The sequence below is a fragment of the Muntiacus reevesi genome, chromosome 22 (assembly GCF_963930625.1).
Source record: "Muntiacus reevesi chromosome 22, mMunRee1.1, whole genome shotgun sequence".
Lineage (NCBI taxonomy): Eukaryota > Metazoa > Chordata > Mammalia > Artiodactyla > Cervidae > Muntiacus > Muntiacus reevesi.
The window spans coordinates 46596491-46612567 of NC_089270.1; the positions used below are offsets into that span (position 1 = coordinate 46596491).

A 16077-nucleotide genomic window follows, 5' to 3' on the forward strand; every position below is an offset into this window, starting at 1 on the left:
CATACTTCAGTTCAGTTCAGTCACTCAGTCATGTCTGACTCTTGGCAACCCCAAGGACTACAGCATGCCAGGCTTCCCTGTCCATCACAAACTCATGTGTGAGCTTGCACAAACTCATGTCCATTGAGTCGGATGCCATCCAACCATCTCATCCTCTGTTGTCCCCTTCTCCTCCTGCCCCCAATCCCTCCCAGCATCAGGGTCTTTTCAAATGAGTCAGTTCTTCGCATCAGATGGCCAAAGTTATTGGAGCTTCAGCTTCAGCATCAGTCCTTCCAATGATATTCAGGACTGATTTCCTTTAGGATTGACTTGTTTGATCTCCTTGCAGTTCAAGGGATTCTCAAGAGTCTTCTCCAACATCACAGTTCAAAATCATCAGTTCTTCAGTGCTCAGCTTTCTTTATGGTCCAACTCTCACATCCATACATGACTACTGGAAAAACCATAGCTTTGACTATATGAACCTTTGTTGACAAAGTAACGTCTCTGCCATTTAATATGTTATCTAGGTTGGTCATAGCTTTTCTTTCAAGGAGCAAGCGTCTTTTAATTTCATGGCTGCAGTCACCATCTGCAGGGATTTTGGAGCCCAAGAAAATAAAGTCTGTCACTGTTTCCATTGTTTCCCCATCTATTTGCCATGAAGTGATGGGACTGGATGCCATGATCTTAGTTTTTTGAATGTTGAGTTTTAAGCCAACTTTTCACTCCTCTTTCACTTTCATCAAGAGGCTCTTTAGTTTCTCTTTGCTTTTCGCCATAAGGGTGGTATCATCTGCGTATCTGAGGTTATTGATATTTCTCCTGGCAATCTTGATCACAGCTTGTGCTTCATCCAGTAGCTGGAATCCACATCAGTAAGTCTGTTTCCCTTTGCCTGCTATTTCTGCTGATCATGGATTATGGTATCTTATCTTCTATGTGCTCTGTCATCTTTGATTGTGTGCTAGACATTTTATATGAGAACATTATTTAGAGAAATCATTTGAGATCTGTTATCGTCCTCATAAGAGGACTGTTCATTGTATTTTACTTTACTTTATTTACTTGTATTGTCAGGTGTCAAGGGGCATGAGCCATTAAGAATCACCTTCATCTCAGTTCAGAGTTTGAGATTTTGTAGGGCCAGCAAAATCAGGGACTTTCAAACTTTAATGTGAACACATATCACCTATGGATCTTGTTAAAGTGAAAAGTCTTACTTAGTAGAATTGGGACAAGCCTCAGGAAGCCACAATTGAAAAAAAAACAACCCAAGTCATGTCAGTGGGATATGTCAGTCATGTCAGTCATGTCAGTCAAGATACATAAACATAATTTTACATGTCAACTGGCCACAGGGTACCCAAGTTAAATATAATTTCTGGGTATATCTTTGAGCATTTTCTGAATGAGATTAGCATTTGAACCCATTGGCACAGTAAACTGCCCTCTCCAGTGTAGGTGGGCATCATCCTATCAGTTGAGGGCCTACACAGACCAAAAGGTGGAGGCAGGAGGAATTCACCCTTTTTTCTTCCTTCCTGATTACTTGAGCTGGGACACTGACCTTTTCAAGCCCTCAGCGCTCCTGGTTTTCAGACATTCAGACTCAGTCTGGAATCTAACCATTGTTAGATGATTTTGCACAACTCCAGGCTAACTGTAGGCTAAAACTCTTGAGTACCTTTAAGATAGACTAGGCTGAGCTATGACGTTTGGTAGGTTAGATTATTAACTACAGTTTTGATTTACATGGGTTTTTTGGGACATAACCCTATCATAAGTTGAAGAAGACCTAAGCGCAGATGGCTTTAAAACAACAGTTATTATCTGTCAGGGACTTAGGAGCAGCTTAGCCAGGTGGCTGGACTTGGGTTTCTCTTGAGTTACAGTCAAGATGTGAACAGGGTTTGAAAGACAATTTGAAGGTTAGCTGGGGCTGGAGGTGGAAGGTGACTCATTCCCATGGCTGTTGGCAAGAGACCTTGATCCCTCCCCACCTTTCTACCGGGCTGCTCATAACGTGGCACCTGGCTTCTCCCAGATCCAAGAGGTTGAGACTAAGGTAGAAGAAGCCACAGTCTTTTATAACCCAAGCTTGGAAGTCACGTGCCCTCTGCTTCACTTTCTTCTCTTCATCAGAAGTGAGTCACAGCCTGTTATACAGAGTGAAGTTAGTCAGAAAGATAAAACAAGTATCGAATATTAACATATATATATGGAATCTAGAAATATGGTACTGATAAATCTATTTGCAGGGTAGGAAGAGTCTCAGACATAGAGAATAGACCTATAGACACAGCAGTGGACACAGGAGAGGATGGGACGAATTGAGAGTAGCAGTGGAATACATTACCATGCGTAAAAAAGACAGCTAATGGAAAGTTGCTGTATAGTGCAGGGAGCTCAGCCTGGTGCTCTGTGACATCCTAGAGGGATGGGAGGGGGTAGGAGGTGGGATGGAGGTTCAAGAAGGAGTGGACATGTGTATACCTATGGCTGATTCATGTTGATGTATGGCAGAAATCAATACAAGATTGTAAAGTAGTTATCCTCCAATTTAAAAAAATTTTTTTTAATTTTAAAAGAAAAGAAGTGAGTCACCAAGTTTACCCCACCCTCAAAGAGGCCAATTAGGTCCCACCTTTTGAAGAAAGTACCAAATCACTTGTGGACACATTTTTGAAACCATCATAGCAACATCATGTTTCGCATATGGCCATGTGCTCGATACATTTCTATTAAATAGATCCAAGGAACCTCCTTAGGTTGTGACATAGAACTTCTGGAAATTCTCTTATAATCTTTACCTCTGCCCCCAAAGATCGAACAACATGCAGGGCCCTCTCCAGTTCTAAGGTATATGTGTGCCTTCCTAGGCAACACTCAAATCACCTTACCCTGTGGAGATGATGCTGTTGGGCTGAATTCTCCCCAACACCCACTGCTTGGCGGTGGAAAGAAAATTCTCTGTGGGACCCCTCTGTGTGCAGAGATGTGTTCCCTGACAGCTGGTGGCCTGACTGGAGACATCAACAGAGTGTGCCCTGTACAGCCAGGAAGTGATATAAACACAGAGTAGAGACACGATCCCATCACAGCTCAGGGCAGGATGGCGACAGGCATGCTGCAGCTGCTGACTCAGCAGCTGTATGTATACAGTATTCTTCTAACAATTAGACTTAATCCTTAAACATCTTCCCCCTGCTTTGTCCCAATAAGGATTTAAAGCTGCTTGATTTTTGTATGTAATCCTTCCGGCTTATAAAAAAAAAATCCATTTCCTATTTTTAAGCATTAAAAACTTAAGACATTTTTGTTATTCTCTCATAGTAAAACTTTCTTAGATTACCCCACATTCTATTTTTTTATTTAAAAAATTAAGAAAGACAATTTGGAGAAATGCTTGTATTTAGCAACATATGTTATGTTGATAGGCTTCCAGGTGGTGCTAGTGGTAAAGAACCTGCCTGCCATTGCAGGAGACATGAGAGATTCAGGTTCAGTCCCGGTCGGGAAGATCCCCTGGAGGAGGGCACGGCGACCCACTCCAGTATTCTTGCCTGGACAAAGGAGCCTGGTGGGCTACAGTCCATGGGGTTGCAAAGAGTCAGTCACAACTGAAGCGAATTAGCACACACGTTTTACTGATAGTATTTCCCACTGGGTAGATACTGTATTTTTCCAAAATTGAGGGGTTTTTTTGTGTGTATCTTCCCACTTTAGTTCATCTCTTCTTCTTATCGTATGATATTTTTCTTTTCCTTAGGACTATTCAGTCAGTGAATTCTTATTTTAAATAGTTTATAGAAAGTATTTGGGAGTACTCATATGAAAATGATGATTGTTCTCAAAGTTGTGCCCCTCTTTGTAGGATCCAAATCTAAAAAAAAAAAGAAAAGAAAAAGTAATTGATACGTAAAAACTATCCAAAAGATAGGTTCTTATGTAAAATTTCAACCATAATCTATTGTGGCTTACTTATCTATCATAAAACCTGCAGATATGTGATTAATTTATAAAACAGCAAATGAAGAGGGGAAAAAAAGGATTCATGCCTCTGGAAAAGGCATATTAAGTTTAACCTTCAAAGTCCTAATTCCCTGATTACAGATCAGTCCACAAACACAACTGTTTAAGAATTATTGGCTGATAATATTTGTGAAAAATAAGTCTGGATTTTCTCCTATGCTCAGTTGGAATAATATCCATTTTACAGTTGAAAGGAAGTTATTCATGTTACATGTGTGGATCTATAAAATCTATTTTGGTACATTTGCAACTTTGAAGTCTTCTACAGTGCTCAGGTTCTACAAATTGATGATTTACTTTACCAATGAATACTTAGGTAATTATATAACTCTGGTTGGTATGATGAAATACAAAAGGCACTGGAAAGGAAGCCATGACTCCCTTTTCTTCATCAGCAATTGCAATATCCAAAAAACCTCAATAATGTAGGAGATAGGAGATCTGTGTACTTTGTCATCACAAAACAAAAATAAGAAATATTAAAATTTTGCATAACCTTTTTACTATTCCACAACTAAACCAAGTACTAAGGAAGTAATCAAGGATATATCCAAAGATGTAAAGAGTCCCTTGGAGACTTTCTGTAATAATGAAAGACTAAAGGTACAAAAACCCAATTGGGTAACTAAGTTTGGTATAGCCATATAAAAGAATATTATGCAATCATTAATAATATTTTCAGAAGAGTACTTTTTTATAGAAGGAAGTTCATCATATACTATTTGGATGAAAAAAATTAGATTAACAAATAGAATGAACATATACACACACGTATGTTTCATAAATTTACAAAGCTGGGTGGTATACAGATACACAAAAAGCCAAAGTGTTAGTCACTTCTGACTCTGTGACCCCATGGACTATAGCCCTCCAGGCTCCTCTGTCCATGGAACTCTCCAGGCAAGAATACTGGAGTGGGTAGCCATTCCCTTCTCCAGGGGATCTTCCTGATCCAGAGATCAAACCCACTTCTCCTTCATTGCAGGCAGATTCTTTACAGTCTGAGCCACCAGGGAAGCCCATATAGATAAATATACATATATATTTGTGTGATATATATAGATACATATGCATATAAAAAAGCAAAGATGTATCCAAAAATATTACCAGTGATAATCTTTGAATTGCTGATTTCCCCCTAGAACATAAGCTCCACAGGACAAATATGTAGTCTTATTCACCACTCTGTCCCCAGTTTCCAACATATCTTGATGCTAGCATGGTATTGGCATCATGATAGTCAACGGCTATTTGCTGAATTAAGGAATGGGATTTTTTTAAAGTTGGTATTCTTTGGCTATTTCTATTTTATAAATTTTCATATGTACACATTTTTATAATAAGAAATTTCAAAGCAGGCCTTCTACTTATGCTTCTGTTATTTTCATAATTAAACTGAGTGAGAAGGCAGATCAAACCCTTTCACAGTCGGCTTGAACCAATCTGCAGTTGTGATTAGCCAAAAACCCTTTATTTGGACTTCTTAACACTCCTGATATGAGAATAAGGAAACAGGAATTTTTTTTTCTTCCCAGATCTTTGAGCTTCCACTTAAGAAGTCACCTCAGTCAACAAAGGGTTTCCCTGATGGCTCAGTTGGTAAAAAATTCATCTGCAATGCAGTAGACCCCGGTTTGATTCCTGGGTTGGGAAGATCTGCTGGAGAAGGGATAGGCTACCCACTGCAGTATTCTTGGGCTTTCCTGGTGGGTCAGCTGGTAAAGAATCTGTCTGCAATGCAGGAAACCTGGGTTCTAATCCCTGGGTTTGGAAGATCCCTTGGAGAAGAGAAAGGTTACCCACTTCAGTATTCTGGCCTGGAGAATTCCATGGACTATACAGTCCATGGGGTCGCAAAGATACGGACAGGACTGAGCGGCTTTCACTCAGTCAACAAAAGGAGGGAAGATCTCTATTTTACTCCTACTGTTACTGCTACAGATACTGTTGCCACCATTGCAGCTGCTGGCTCTGGAGCATTTACCAGGCACTATTTTAGGAACTTTGTGTGTCATTCAAAGCTCAAAAACCCTCAAGAGTCAGGCACTACTGTTTTTCCCATTTTGCAAATGAGATTTGAAGTTCTGAGATGAGAGGTTAAGCAACTTGTCCACAGTTGCCCAGCTGTTCACTGATAAGGCTGAGGCTCGCAAGGGGCAGCATCACCCCAGGGCCCGAGCTCTCCACAAGCACATCGCAGTTACAAGCGCAAGGTCAAATACAGCGACTGAAGCCAATCCAGGCTGGGCTCGAGCTCTCCTTCAATTCACTGCCTATACTACAGTACAGTTGTGTCTTGTTGTAAGGAGAGACAAGGAAAAAAAGAGGATACCTAAATGTCATTTTCCCCCCATACAAAATGAGGTCTGCGATGTTTCTATAGCTATTAACTGGTAAAAGTAGTAGAAATGTCAAATAATACTAACAATGTATTGAATATATGATTCATTCTGAGCCTGCTTTGAGATAGATATTGCCTTTCATTATCCAGTCACGGGAGAAGCACAAAGTACTTACTCCAAATCACATGCTTTTTGGCAAACAAATTTCTCAGATAACCTCTATTTAAAACTAAACAGCACCCAATATGTTTCACAGGGTGGAATATCTGTAATGGAAATGAAAGATCCATTCTCCATAGTCGCAATCATAATTGCACTTCAGAATAACCTGCAAAGGTTTTTTTTTAACCCAAAGCCCAGGTATCACCAAGAGGCTCTAATGAATTGGTCTGGGGTGGGAGCAGGCAGAGGGAGTTATTAAAAGCCCTCCAAGTGAGTGTTAGTGCAGCCAACACTGAGAATCACAGCAACCCCGTGATGCCAACAGGCTTCCTTCCCATTTGTTGGCTCTGTCACTGACTAGCCACATAACCCTGGTGAAGTTCTGTTATGTTCCTCAGCCTGAGCTTCCTTACCTCCAAAATGGGCATAACGAGAAGACCGATCCGATGAGGATCATGGAGATAGCACCTGACACACCCAGGACAGGGTCTGGGGCGCAGCAACGCTTTAACATTAGCATTTACAATTGCGATGTTGTGGGACCATGTGGTTGGTTGTGCCTGAGGCTGGGACTTCAGCACGTTTCTTTGTCTCAGAGAGCAGGGACCATAACTTCAGCCCAAGTGAGATGTTATAAAGTTTACCAGGAGCTCCTTACGTGAATAAACCTCTAGCATCTAATTGGCAGCTCACTGTGAGGTACTATTTACGACCCTAGAGGGGATGCATGAGCTCATAGCTCTAGTTCACATAAAGGAACTCACTCACCTGGGATTGAAGTGAATTTTCTCTGGAACTTCCCTATGGTCTGTGACCACTTTCTGGTTGTCTCTATAGTTAATTGGGTCATCAGGAATCCCAAATTTGGCTACCTGAATTTCAGAGTCACTCAGTTCAGCGTGGGAGATTCTTGCGTAACCCAATCTGTGGCAGAAACAGAAATGGTTTGTAAAGATTTTATCATCATACTGAAGTCTGATGAGATCTGGCAGATAATACCTTCACTAATAAGTCAGTTTCCCATTTCTAACTCTGTATATCACTAGAATGAACTTGATTTACTACTCTAAATATTTACCAAAATATTTCTTTTATGATATAAATGGATAAGGAACATGCACATAGATTTAATTAACATAATTGGCAGCCTTACTCTACTTTTTTACAGTAACTAACGGATATTCTATATATATAAATTGCCTCTCATATAATTGTTTTGTGTCAGTAGCAGGAATTCTCCAGAATTCCTGGAGAATTTAGGACCAAAATCCTCCAGAATTTAAGAATATAGTCCTAAATTCCTTTTTACCTTAAAAAAAAAATCCAAAGACCACATGCACATTGTCATTCACAATTAAACATCTAAAGAAAAGATTTTAATGACTGAAAGCATCAATTCTTCAGCGCTCTGTCTTCTTTATGAGCCAAAGAACTGGACTGCCAAAGAATTGATGCTTTCAAACTGTGGTGCTGGAGAAGACTCTTGAGAGTCCCTTAAACAGAAAGGAGATCAAACCTGTCAATCCTAAAGGAAATCAACCCTGAATTTTCATTGGAAGGACTGATGCTAAAGCTGAAGCTACAATACTTTGGCCACCTGATGCAAAGAGCTGACTCATTGGAGAAGACCGTGATGCTGGGAAAGATTGTGGGTATGATCAGAAGGGGGCTACAGAAGATGAGATGGTTGGATGGCATCACGGATTCAGTGGGTATGAGTATGGGGAAGTTCTGGGAGATGGTGAAAGACAGGGAAGCCTGGCGTGCTTGCAGTCCATGGGGTCGCAAGAAGTCGGAAATGACTTAGCAATTGAACAACAATGTCTGAAAAACTGCACGTTTTTAATGTCTGGAAAAAGAAATGTACATCCTGCTTTTGCTTCAAGCTTTCAGTTCTCCAGAAATTTCAAAGCACTTTGTAGATGTTATCCAAATAGTTATCAGAAGCTCAGATGGAAAAATGGGGGAACCATGAACAGCTAAGAATTAGTTTTATTTATAGTTTGCCTCTTTAAAAGTCAGCTTCAGTCTGACTTTTATTCAAAGAACAAATATATTCATTTGTTCATTATTCAAAGAATAAATATATATCAAGTCCCTACTACATGGAGGCATTGTTCTAAGTATTGGAAACAAACAGTGACTAAAACAAATTTCTTGCCCTCATAGTGTTTCCATTCTAATTGAGGAGGACAAATATATGTATATATGTATGGTGATAAGTACCCAAGTACTGTGGGATAACTAGCAGAGGACAGAGGACAGAAAACACTGGTGGCAAAGGTTATTATTCTATAATGAATGGTCAGAGCATACCTCTCTGACAAAGTGATATTTGAGCAAAAAGCTGAATGAAGTGAGGGAGCAAGCCACACAGGTATTGGAGGAAGGGTGTTCTTGGGAACGGGAACAGCAAATGCAAAGGTCCTGAGGTCAAATGTACTTGATTTTTCTGAGAACCAGCTCCACAATGACTGGAATGGAGGGCCTAAGGGGAACCTGAGTTTGCATGGGGTAGCAGATGATGCAAAGCCTTCCTGACAGATTTCAGAGTTTCTCTGAGAGTGAGATGGGGCATTGTGCAGAGATGCAGTGGCTATGGTGCAGAGATCAGACATCAAGGTAACAGTCAAAGAAGAGAGACCAGTTAGAAGGGCACAGAGATAATTTAGATGAAAGACCAACAGGGGCTTGGGCCACAGTGGCAGAGGGAGGAACACTTAAAACCTGTAGCTCCATCCAGAATAGAGACAGAAACCTAGAGCTGGAAGAAGTGGAGAAGCAAGCCTGCCCACACGGCAGATGAGAGCAGCACAATCTCAGCGTCAGACGTGGGTCTGAGCTGTCTGACAGGTTAATGCATTTGTCTAAAAGCTCAAGTCCCAATTCTGCGCAGCTCCCTGTAATTCAGTGTCACTCTCTCTCTAAAATCTAGGTCATTTATTTCCCAAATCTCTAAGATCAAAGTTTAACCCATTTCATAGATTCTGCCTTCAAAAAGCCATTGAAGATAAGGAACCTGACAATCTAAATCTTCTACCAAAGCAGAGAATCTTTCATTGTTGTCCGGTAAGTATTTATTAAGTGCCTACTGAGAACACGGCATTGAATTAGATGATCCAGGTAAAGTTTATAGAATTGGTTTTCTGGACAGAAACTGAATAACAGTAGTCCCTAACTGCATTAATTTTGACATTTTCAAAATTACCTTCTCATCTGTTACAGACTAAATGTTTCTGTCTCCTCCCCCCAGATTCATATGTTGAAGCCCTAAACCCCACCCCCTGCCCTATGCAGCCACATTTTGACCTCTAAGGAAGTAATTAAGTTAAATGAGGTGGGGTAGGTCCCTGACCCAATAGCATTAGTGTCCTTATAGGAAGTGTATTGGCTTCCCTGGTAGCTTAGTGGTAAAGAATGCACCTGCCAATGCAAGAGACATGGGTTCAAACCCTGGGTCAGGAAGATCCCCTGGAGAAGAGAATGGCAAACCACTCCAGTATTCTTGCCTGGGAAATCCCACGGACAGAGGAGCCTGGCAGGCTGCAGTCCCTGGGGTCCCAAAGAGTTGGACACACCTTGGTGACTAACAACAACAAAAGGAAGAGATCACAGAACATGCGCACTCCTTCCCTCTCTCCCCAAAACTGTAAGAAAATTAATTTCTGTTGTTAAAGACACCCAGTCTATTGTATTTTTGTTATGACAACCTGAGCAGATGAAGATACCATCTCTCACGGTCACAGTCACTATATGTGTGTGTGTTTGTGCACACACATTGCGCTCAGTTGCTCGGTCATGTCTGACTCTTTGCCACCCCATGGACTGTAATTCGATAGGCTCCTCTGTCCATGGAATTTCCCAGGCAAGAATACTGGAGTGGGTTGCCATTTCCTATTCCAGGGGATCTTCCTGATGCAGGGATTGAACCCACGTCTCTTGAGTCTCCTGCACTGGCAGGCAGATTGTTTACCACTGTGCCACCTGGGAAGCCATGTGTATGTATTTATATGTCCAAAAATACTGCCACCCCACTCTCCTAAGGAGAAAAACGTTTGGGGCCAAAAATGTACAAACAGAGCCCAGTGATTAGTTATTATGGGCACTGCTACTACAAATACCCCTGTTAGTTGGCAACTAACAATTTTTACATTTTGAACTTATACCTATTTCAATCTATATCATAGTGTTTTCTAGAGACTCTAATGGCCAACATCCGCTGGATCATTGAAAAAGCAAGAGAGTTCCAAAAAAACATCTATTTCTGCTTTATTGACTATGCCAAAGACTTCGACTGTGTGGATCACAATAAACTATGGAAAATTCTGAGAGGGATGGGCATACCAGACCACCTGACCTGCCTCTTGAGAAACCTCTATGCAGGTCAGGAAGAAACAGTTAGAACTGGACATGGAACAAGAAGACTGGTTCGAAACAGGAAAAGGAGTACGTCAAGGCTGTATATTGTCACGCTGCTGATTTAACTTCTATGCAGAGTACATCATGAGAAACGCTGGGCTGGAAGAAGCACAAGCTGGAATCAAGATTGCCAGGAGAAATAACAATAACCTCAGATATGCAGATAACACCACCCTTTATGGCAGAAAGTGAAGAGGAACTAAAAAGCTTCTTCATGAAAATGAAAGAGGAGAGTGAAAAAGTTGGCTTTAAAGCTCAACATTCAGAAAACTAAGATCATGGTATCTGGTCCCATCACTTCATGGCAAATAGATGGGGAAACAGTGGAAACAGTGTCAGACTTTATTTTTTGGGGGCTCCAAAATCACTGCAGATGGTGAGTGCAGCCATGAAATTAAAAGACACTTACTCCTTGGAAGGAAAGTTATGACCAACCTAAGTAGCATATTAAAAAGCAGAGACATTACTTTGCCAACAAAGGTCCGTCTGGTCAAGGCTATGGTTTTTCCAGTGGTCATGTATGGATGTGACAGTTGGACTGTGAAGAAAGCTGAGCACCGAAGAAATGATGCTTTGGAACTGTGTTGTTGGAGAAGACTCTTGAGAGTCCCTTGGACTGCAAGGAGATCCAACCAGTCCATCCTAAAGGAGATAAGTCCTGGGTGTTCATTGGAAGGACTGATGCTGAAGCTGAAACTCCCATACTTTGGCCACCTCATGCGAAGAGTTGACTCACTGGAAAAGACCCTGATGCTGGGAGGGATTGGGGGCAGGAGGAGAAGGGGACGACAGAGGATGAGATGGCTGGATGGCATCACTGACTCGATGGGCATGAGTTTGAATAAACTCCGGGAGTTGGTGATGGACAGGGAGGCCTGGAGTGCTGCGATTCATGGGGTCGCAAAGAGTCGGACACAACTGAGCGACTGAACTGAACTGAACTGAATATCCCCATTAAAGCAACCACTTTAATATGAATTTAAACAGAAGTAGTATTTTCAATCTGAGATATCAGTCTCTTTTTTTGGTATTAAACTGCCCTTTGCTTTGTTTAAAGAAACACTGCCTTCAAAACAGATTTACAGTTACATGCTTGAATTTTGAGATTTTTCAGCTGTACTATTTTGGAATTTTATATATATGGATAATGTTCACTTTTTTATATGGGGTGATCTTTTTTAAAAAATATAATCTACCTAAAGAGCTCACCACAACATAGCAGTGACTCTACCTTACCCAAGATTACATGATTAGAAGTCAGCAAAGCTGGAATTCAAGCCAAGGGTTCATGCTGTTTCTACCATGTCATACAGTCAAAAATGGTGCCATTCCTAACATGTTTTGACAGTAACAGTCATCATGCTTAATAGCTTACACAGTATCCTCTTTGTATAATTAATGTTGATTTGCTTAGCCATTAACTCTTTCTTAAATCATTAGGCCATGCCCAGAATAAAATGTTAAATTGGGTAACTAACTGAATCAATCTTTATGAAAAGTAACAAAATTAATTAATTGCTTCCATAAAGTTTTTCCTTCCAGGATAGACCCAAAAGATCACAGTAATAACAGATTCTGAAGAACAACTCTCAAACACCTATGCTTACCTGATCAGCCCTCGATACATAATGTATTCACACCATCTGTCTTGATCTGTGCTGTCAATATCCTAACGATGGAGAGAGCAGAGAATGTTTAAAGCATTAACAACAGTGCTCTATTTTGAATTGCCAGGGAAATGTGTGGACTGCAGTAATAAATATGCCTTTCTTTGTACATGCTATTTACTCTACCTGACTCCTACTGATGTTTTAAGGTCCAAATTATTTATTCATTCTACAGATACTTCCAAAATACCTACCTTTTTCCCTTCTAGCCCCTGTAAAACAGGAAGGTGGTCTAGAGAGGGAGTTAAGCAAGTAAATTGGTAATTACTACACAGCACCTGGCTCCCCACAGCTTCCCGAGCCTCACATCCCAAGTGGAACTGAGTACCTGCTCCTCGGCCATCCTGTGCAGTCCTACAGGTCCACCAGCTGCACCATTCTGCTTAACTGTCTATAGTCTCCACTCTCCCCTGCCTGAGCAGAGAGCCTCTTAATCACCTTGGCTCCCTGGTGCTTAGCATGAAGCCTGGCATCTGGCAAGAGTTCAGTCTGTATTTGTTAAATGGACTCATTGGGAAAACACACATTTGGGGAGTAACCATGAGTCTCTGATGTAGAAAGCTTGAGACCAGCATTATTTTTCAATAGAAAATCAGAACACAAGCATTTTTTGCTATTATGTATTAGTAAAACTCTAAACATGGAGATTTTATACTAAAGAAAACTTCATTTTCTTCTTTTAAAAAATATACCTTACTTTTTACTATTTTGACTAAATTTTACTATTAAATATAAATATATTTTTAAATAACTAAAAGAATACACACAATTTATTATGTATGTCTAAATTTTTTTCTTAAGACTGGTAGTGGACACATAAATGCTAGTTTTTTTTCTTTGGCCCCTATGTGTAGCTTGTGAGATATCAGTTCCTGACCAGGGGTTGAATCCTTGGGCCACAGACGTGAAAGCCTGGAACCTTAACCACTAGACCACCAGGGAACTATGGATTCTTATTAATTAATCTTTACTATTATTTACATATCACATACATACAATATGACTTTTGTATGTGTAGAAAAATTATAATAAATTTTAAAAATTAAATTTTTTAAAATTAAATTTAAATGGTTAAGACTCTGCACTTCCACTGCAGGGGGCACAGGTTCAATCTCTGATTGGGGAGTTCCACATGGCACACAGCAGGGCAAAAAAAAAAAGAAAAAAAAATTTAATATTTTAATGATGAAAAAAGCAAATATATTTTAAAAGTACTACTCTGGCTTGCCTTGGGAAGAGATAAAAATTTAGTCATTTACTTGTATGTAGTGGGAATAATCAATTAGGAATATGTTTTACTATCTTTTTATTTTACTAGATTTTTTTTAAAAGATGCTCTCAAATTTTAAGACTGCAGAATTTAAATACTCATTTCTTAAAGAGGAATATCTATTCACTCAAGCATTTACGATTAAAACTCCTCTCTGCATTAATAAAGTTCCTAATAGATAAAGTTATATAAGAATCTGCTGCCAATCTTGACACAGTTTCTGACCATGACAGTGGAACCCAACAGAGTATTAAATTAAAATGAAATAAAATTCCTCTTCCCTGCACACACACACACACACACACACACACACACACACACATTCCCTCTCTTACTAGGATACAATCAATTCTTTCTTAAACTTGCCAAATATCATCTTGTCTAATATTCTCCTGTACTTTACAGACCATGTTTATCTAATATGATTTTATACAGTCAGACATACATAATACAAATATATAGCTACCCCTTACTGAGTGCATCCTATATACAAAACTGAGGGCTTTTTAGACATTATCTTATCTTACATCCTCATGACAACCCCATGATAGGTATTATTATCCCTACTTTACAGATGGTTAACCAGAAAGGTTAACTAACTTGCCCCAAGGTCACAAAGCTGGTAAATGTGACACCAGGTAGGCTAAGAGATTACATGGAGAGAGAGGCCCACCCAGCAGCCAGCAACCAGCACCAAGGCCCAGACGAGTGAGTGGGGAACATGTCAGAACCCCTAGCCACAGACACCAGCTGACTACACGAGTTAACTCAGGCAAGAACAGAACACCACTCAGCAGACCCACAGAGTCATGAGGTTATTAAGCCACTGTTCTTTTTAAGCCACTAAGGTTTGTAGCTTTCACAGTGATACACAGCAATGAATAGCTAATGCAGCACCTGTGACTCCACACTCGATCTCTCAGTTCAGTCGCTCAGTCATGTCCGACTCTTTGTGAACCCATGAATTGCAGTACGCCAGGCCTCCCTGTCCATCACAAACTCACGGAGTTTATTCAAACTCATGCCCATCAAGTCAGTGATGCCATCCAGCCATCTCTTCCTCTGTCATCCCCTTCTCCTCCTGCCCCCAGTCCCTCCCAGCATCAGGGTCTTTTCCAATGAGTCAACTCTTCGAATGAGGTGGCCAAAGTATTGGAGTTTCAGCTTCAGCATCAGTCCTTCCAATGAACACCCAGGACTGATCTCCTTTAGGATGGACTGGTTGGATCTCCTTGCAGTCCAAGGGACTCTCAAGAGTCTTCTCCAACACCACAGTTCCAAAGTATCAATTTTTCGGCACTCAGCTTTCTTCACAGTCCAACTCTCACATCCATACATGACCACTGGAAAAACCATAGCCTTGACTAGACGACCTTTGTTGGCAAAGTAATATCTCTGCTTTTTAATATGCTATCTAGGTTGGTCATAACTTTCCTTCCAAGGAGTAAGTGTCTTTTCATTTCATGGCTGCAATCACCATCTGCAGTGATTTTGGAGCCCCAAAAAATAAAGTCTGACACTGTTTCCACTGTCTCCCCATCTATTTGCCATGAAGTGATGGGACCAGATGCCATGATCTTAGTTTTCTGAATGTTGAGCTTTAAGCCAACTTTTTCACTTTCCACTTTCACTTTCATCAAGAGGCTTTTTAGTTCCTCTTCACTCTCTGCCATAAAAGTGGTGTCATCTGCATATCTCAGGTTATTGCTATTTCTCCCGGAAATCTTGATTCCAGCTTGTGCTTCCTCCAGCCCAGCGTTTCTCATGATGTACTCTGCATGTAAGTTAAATCAGCAGGGTGACAATATACAGCCTTGACGTACTCCTTTTCCTATTTGGAACCAGTCTGTTGTTCCATGTCCAGTTCTAACTGTTGCTTCCTGACCTGCATACAGGTTTCTCAGGAGGCAGGTCAGATGGTCTGGTACGCCCATCTCCTTCAGAATTTTCCACAGTTTATTGTGATCCACACAGTCGAAGGCTTTGGCATAGTCAATAAAGCAGAAATAGATGTTTTTCTGGAACTTTCTTGCTTTTTCAATGATCCAGTGAATGTTGGCAATTTGATCTCTGGTTCCTCTGCCTTTTCCAAAACCAGCTTGAACATCTGGAAGTTCTCGGTTCCCGTATTGCTGAAGCCTGGCTTGGAGAATTTTGAGCATTACTTTGCTAGCGTGTGAGATGAGAGAAATTGTGCAGT

General features: G+C 40.6%; 1 protein-coding gene across 2 annotated transcripts in view; it reads right to left on the minus strand.

Moving 5' to 3' along the window:
• Nucleotides 1–1323: 1323 nt before the first annotated feature.
• CWH43 (cell wall biogenesis 43 C-terminal homolog) overlaps nt 1324–16077 on the minus strand; it is a 55724-nt gene continuing 40970 nt past the window's right edge. For both annotated transcript variants that reach the window (XM_065914262.1, XM_065914261.1), the window contains 3 exons: nt 12548–12609; nt 7290–7445; nt 1324–3868 (listed from right to left, as the gene is read on the minus strand). In XM_065914262.1, the coding sequence (XP_065770334.1) occupies nt 3790–3868; nt 7290–7445; nt 12548–12609 (297 nt within the window). In that variant the 3' untranslated portion in view covers nt 1324–3789. The remainder of the gene's footprint in view (nt 3869–7289; nt 7446–12547; nt 12610–16077) is intronic.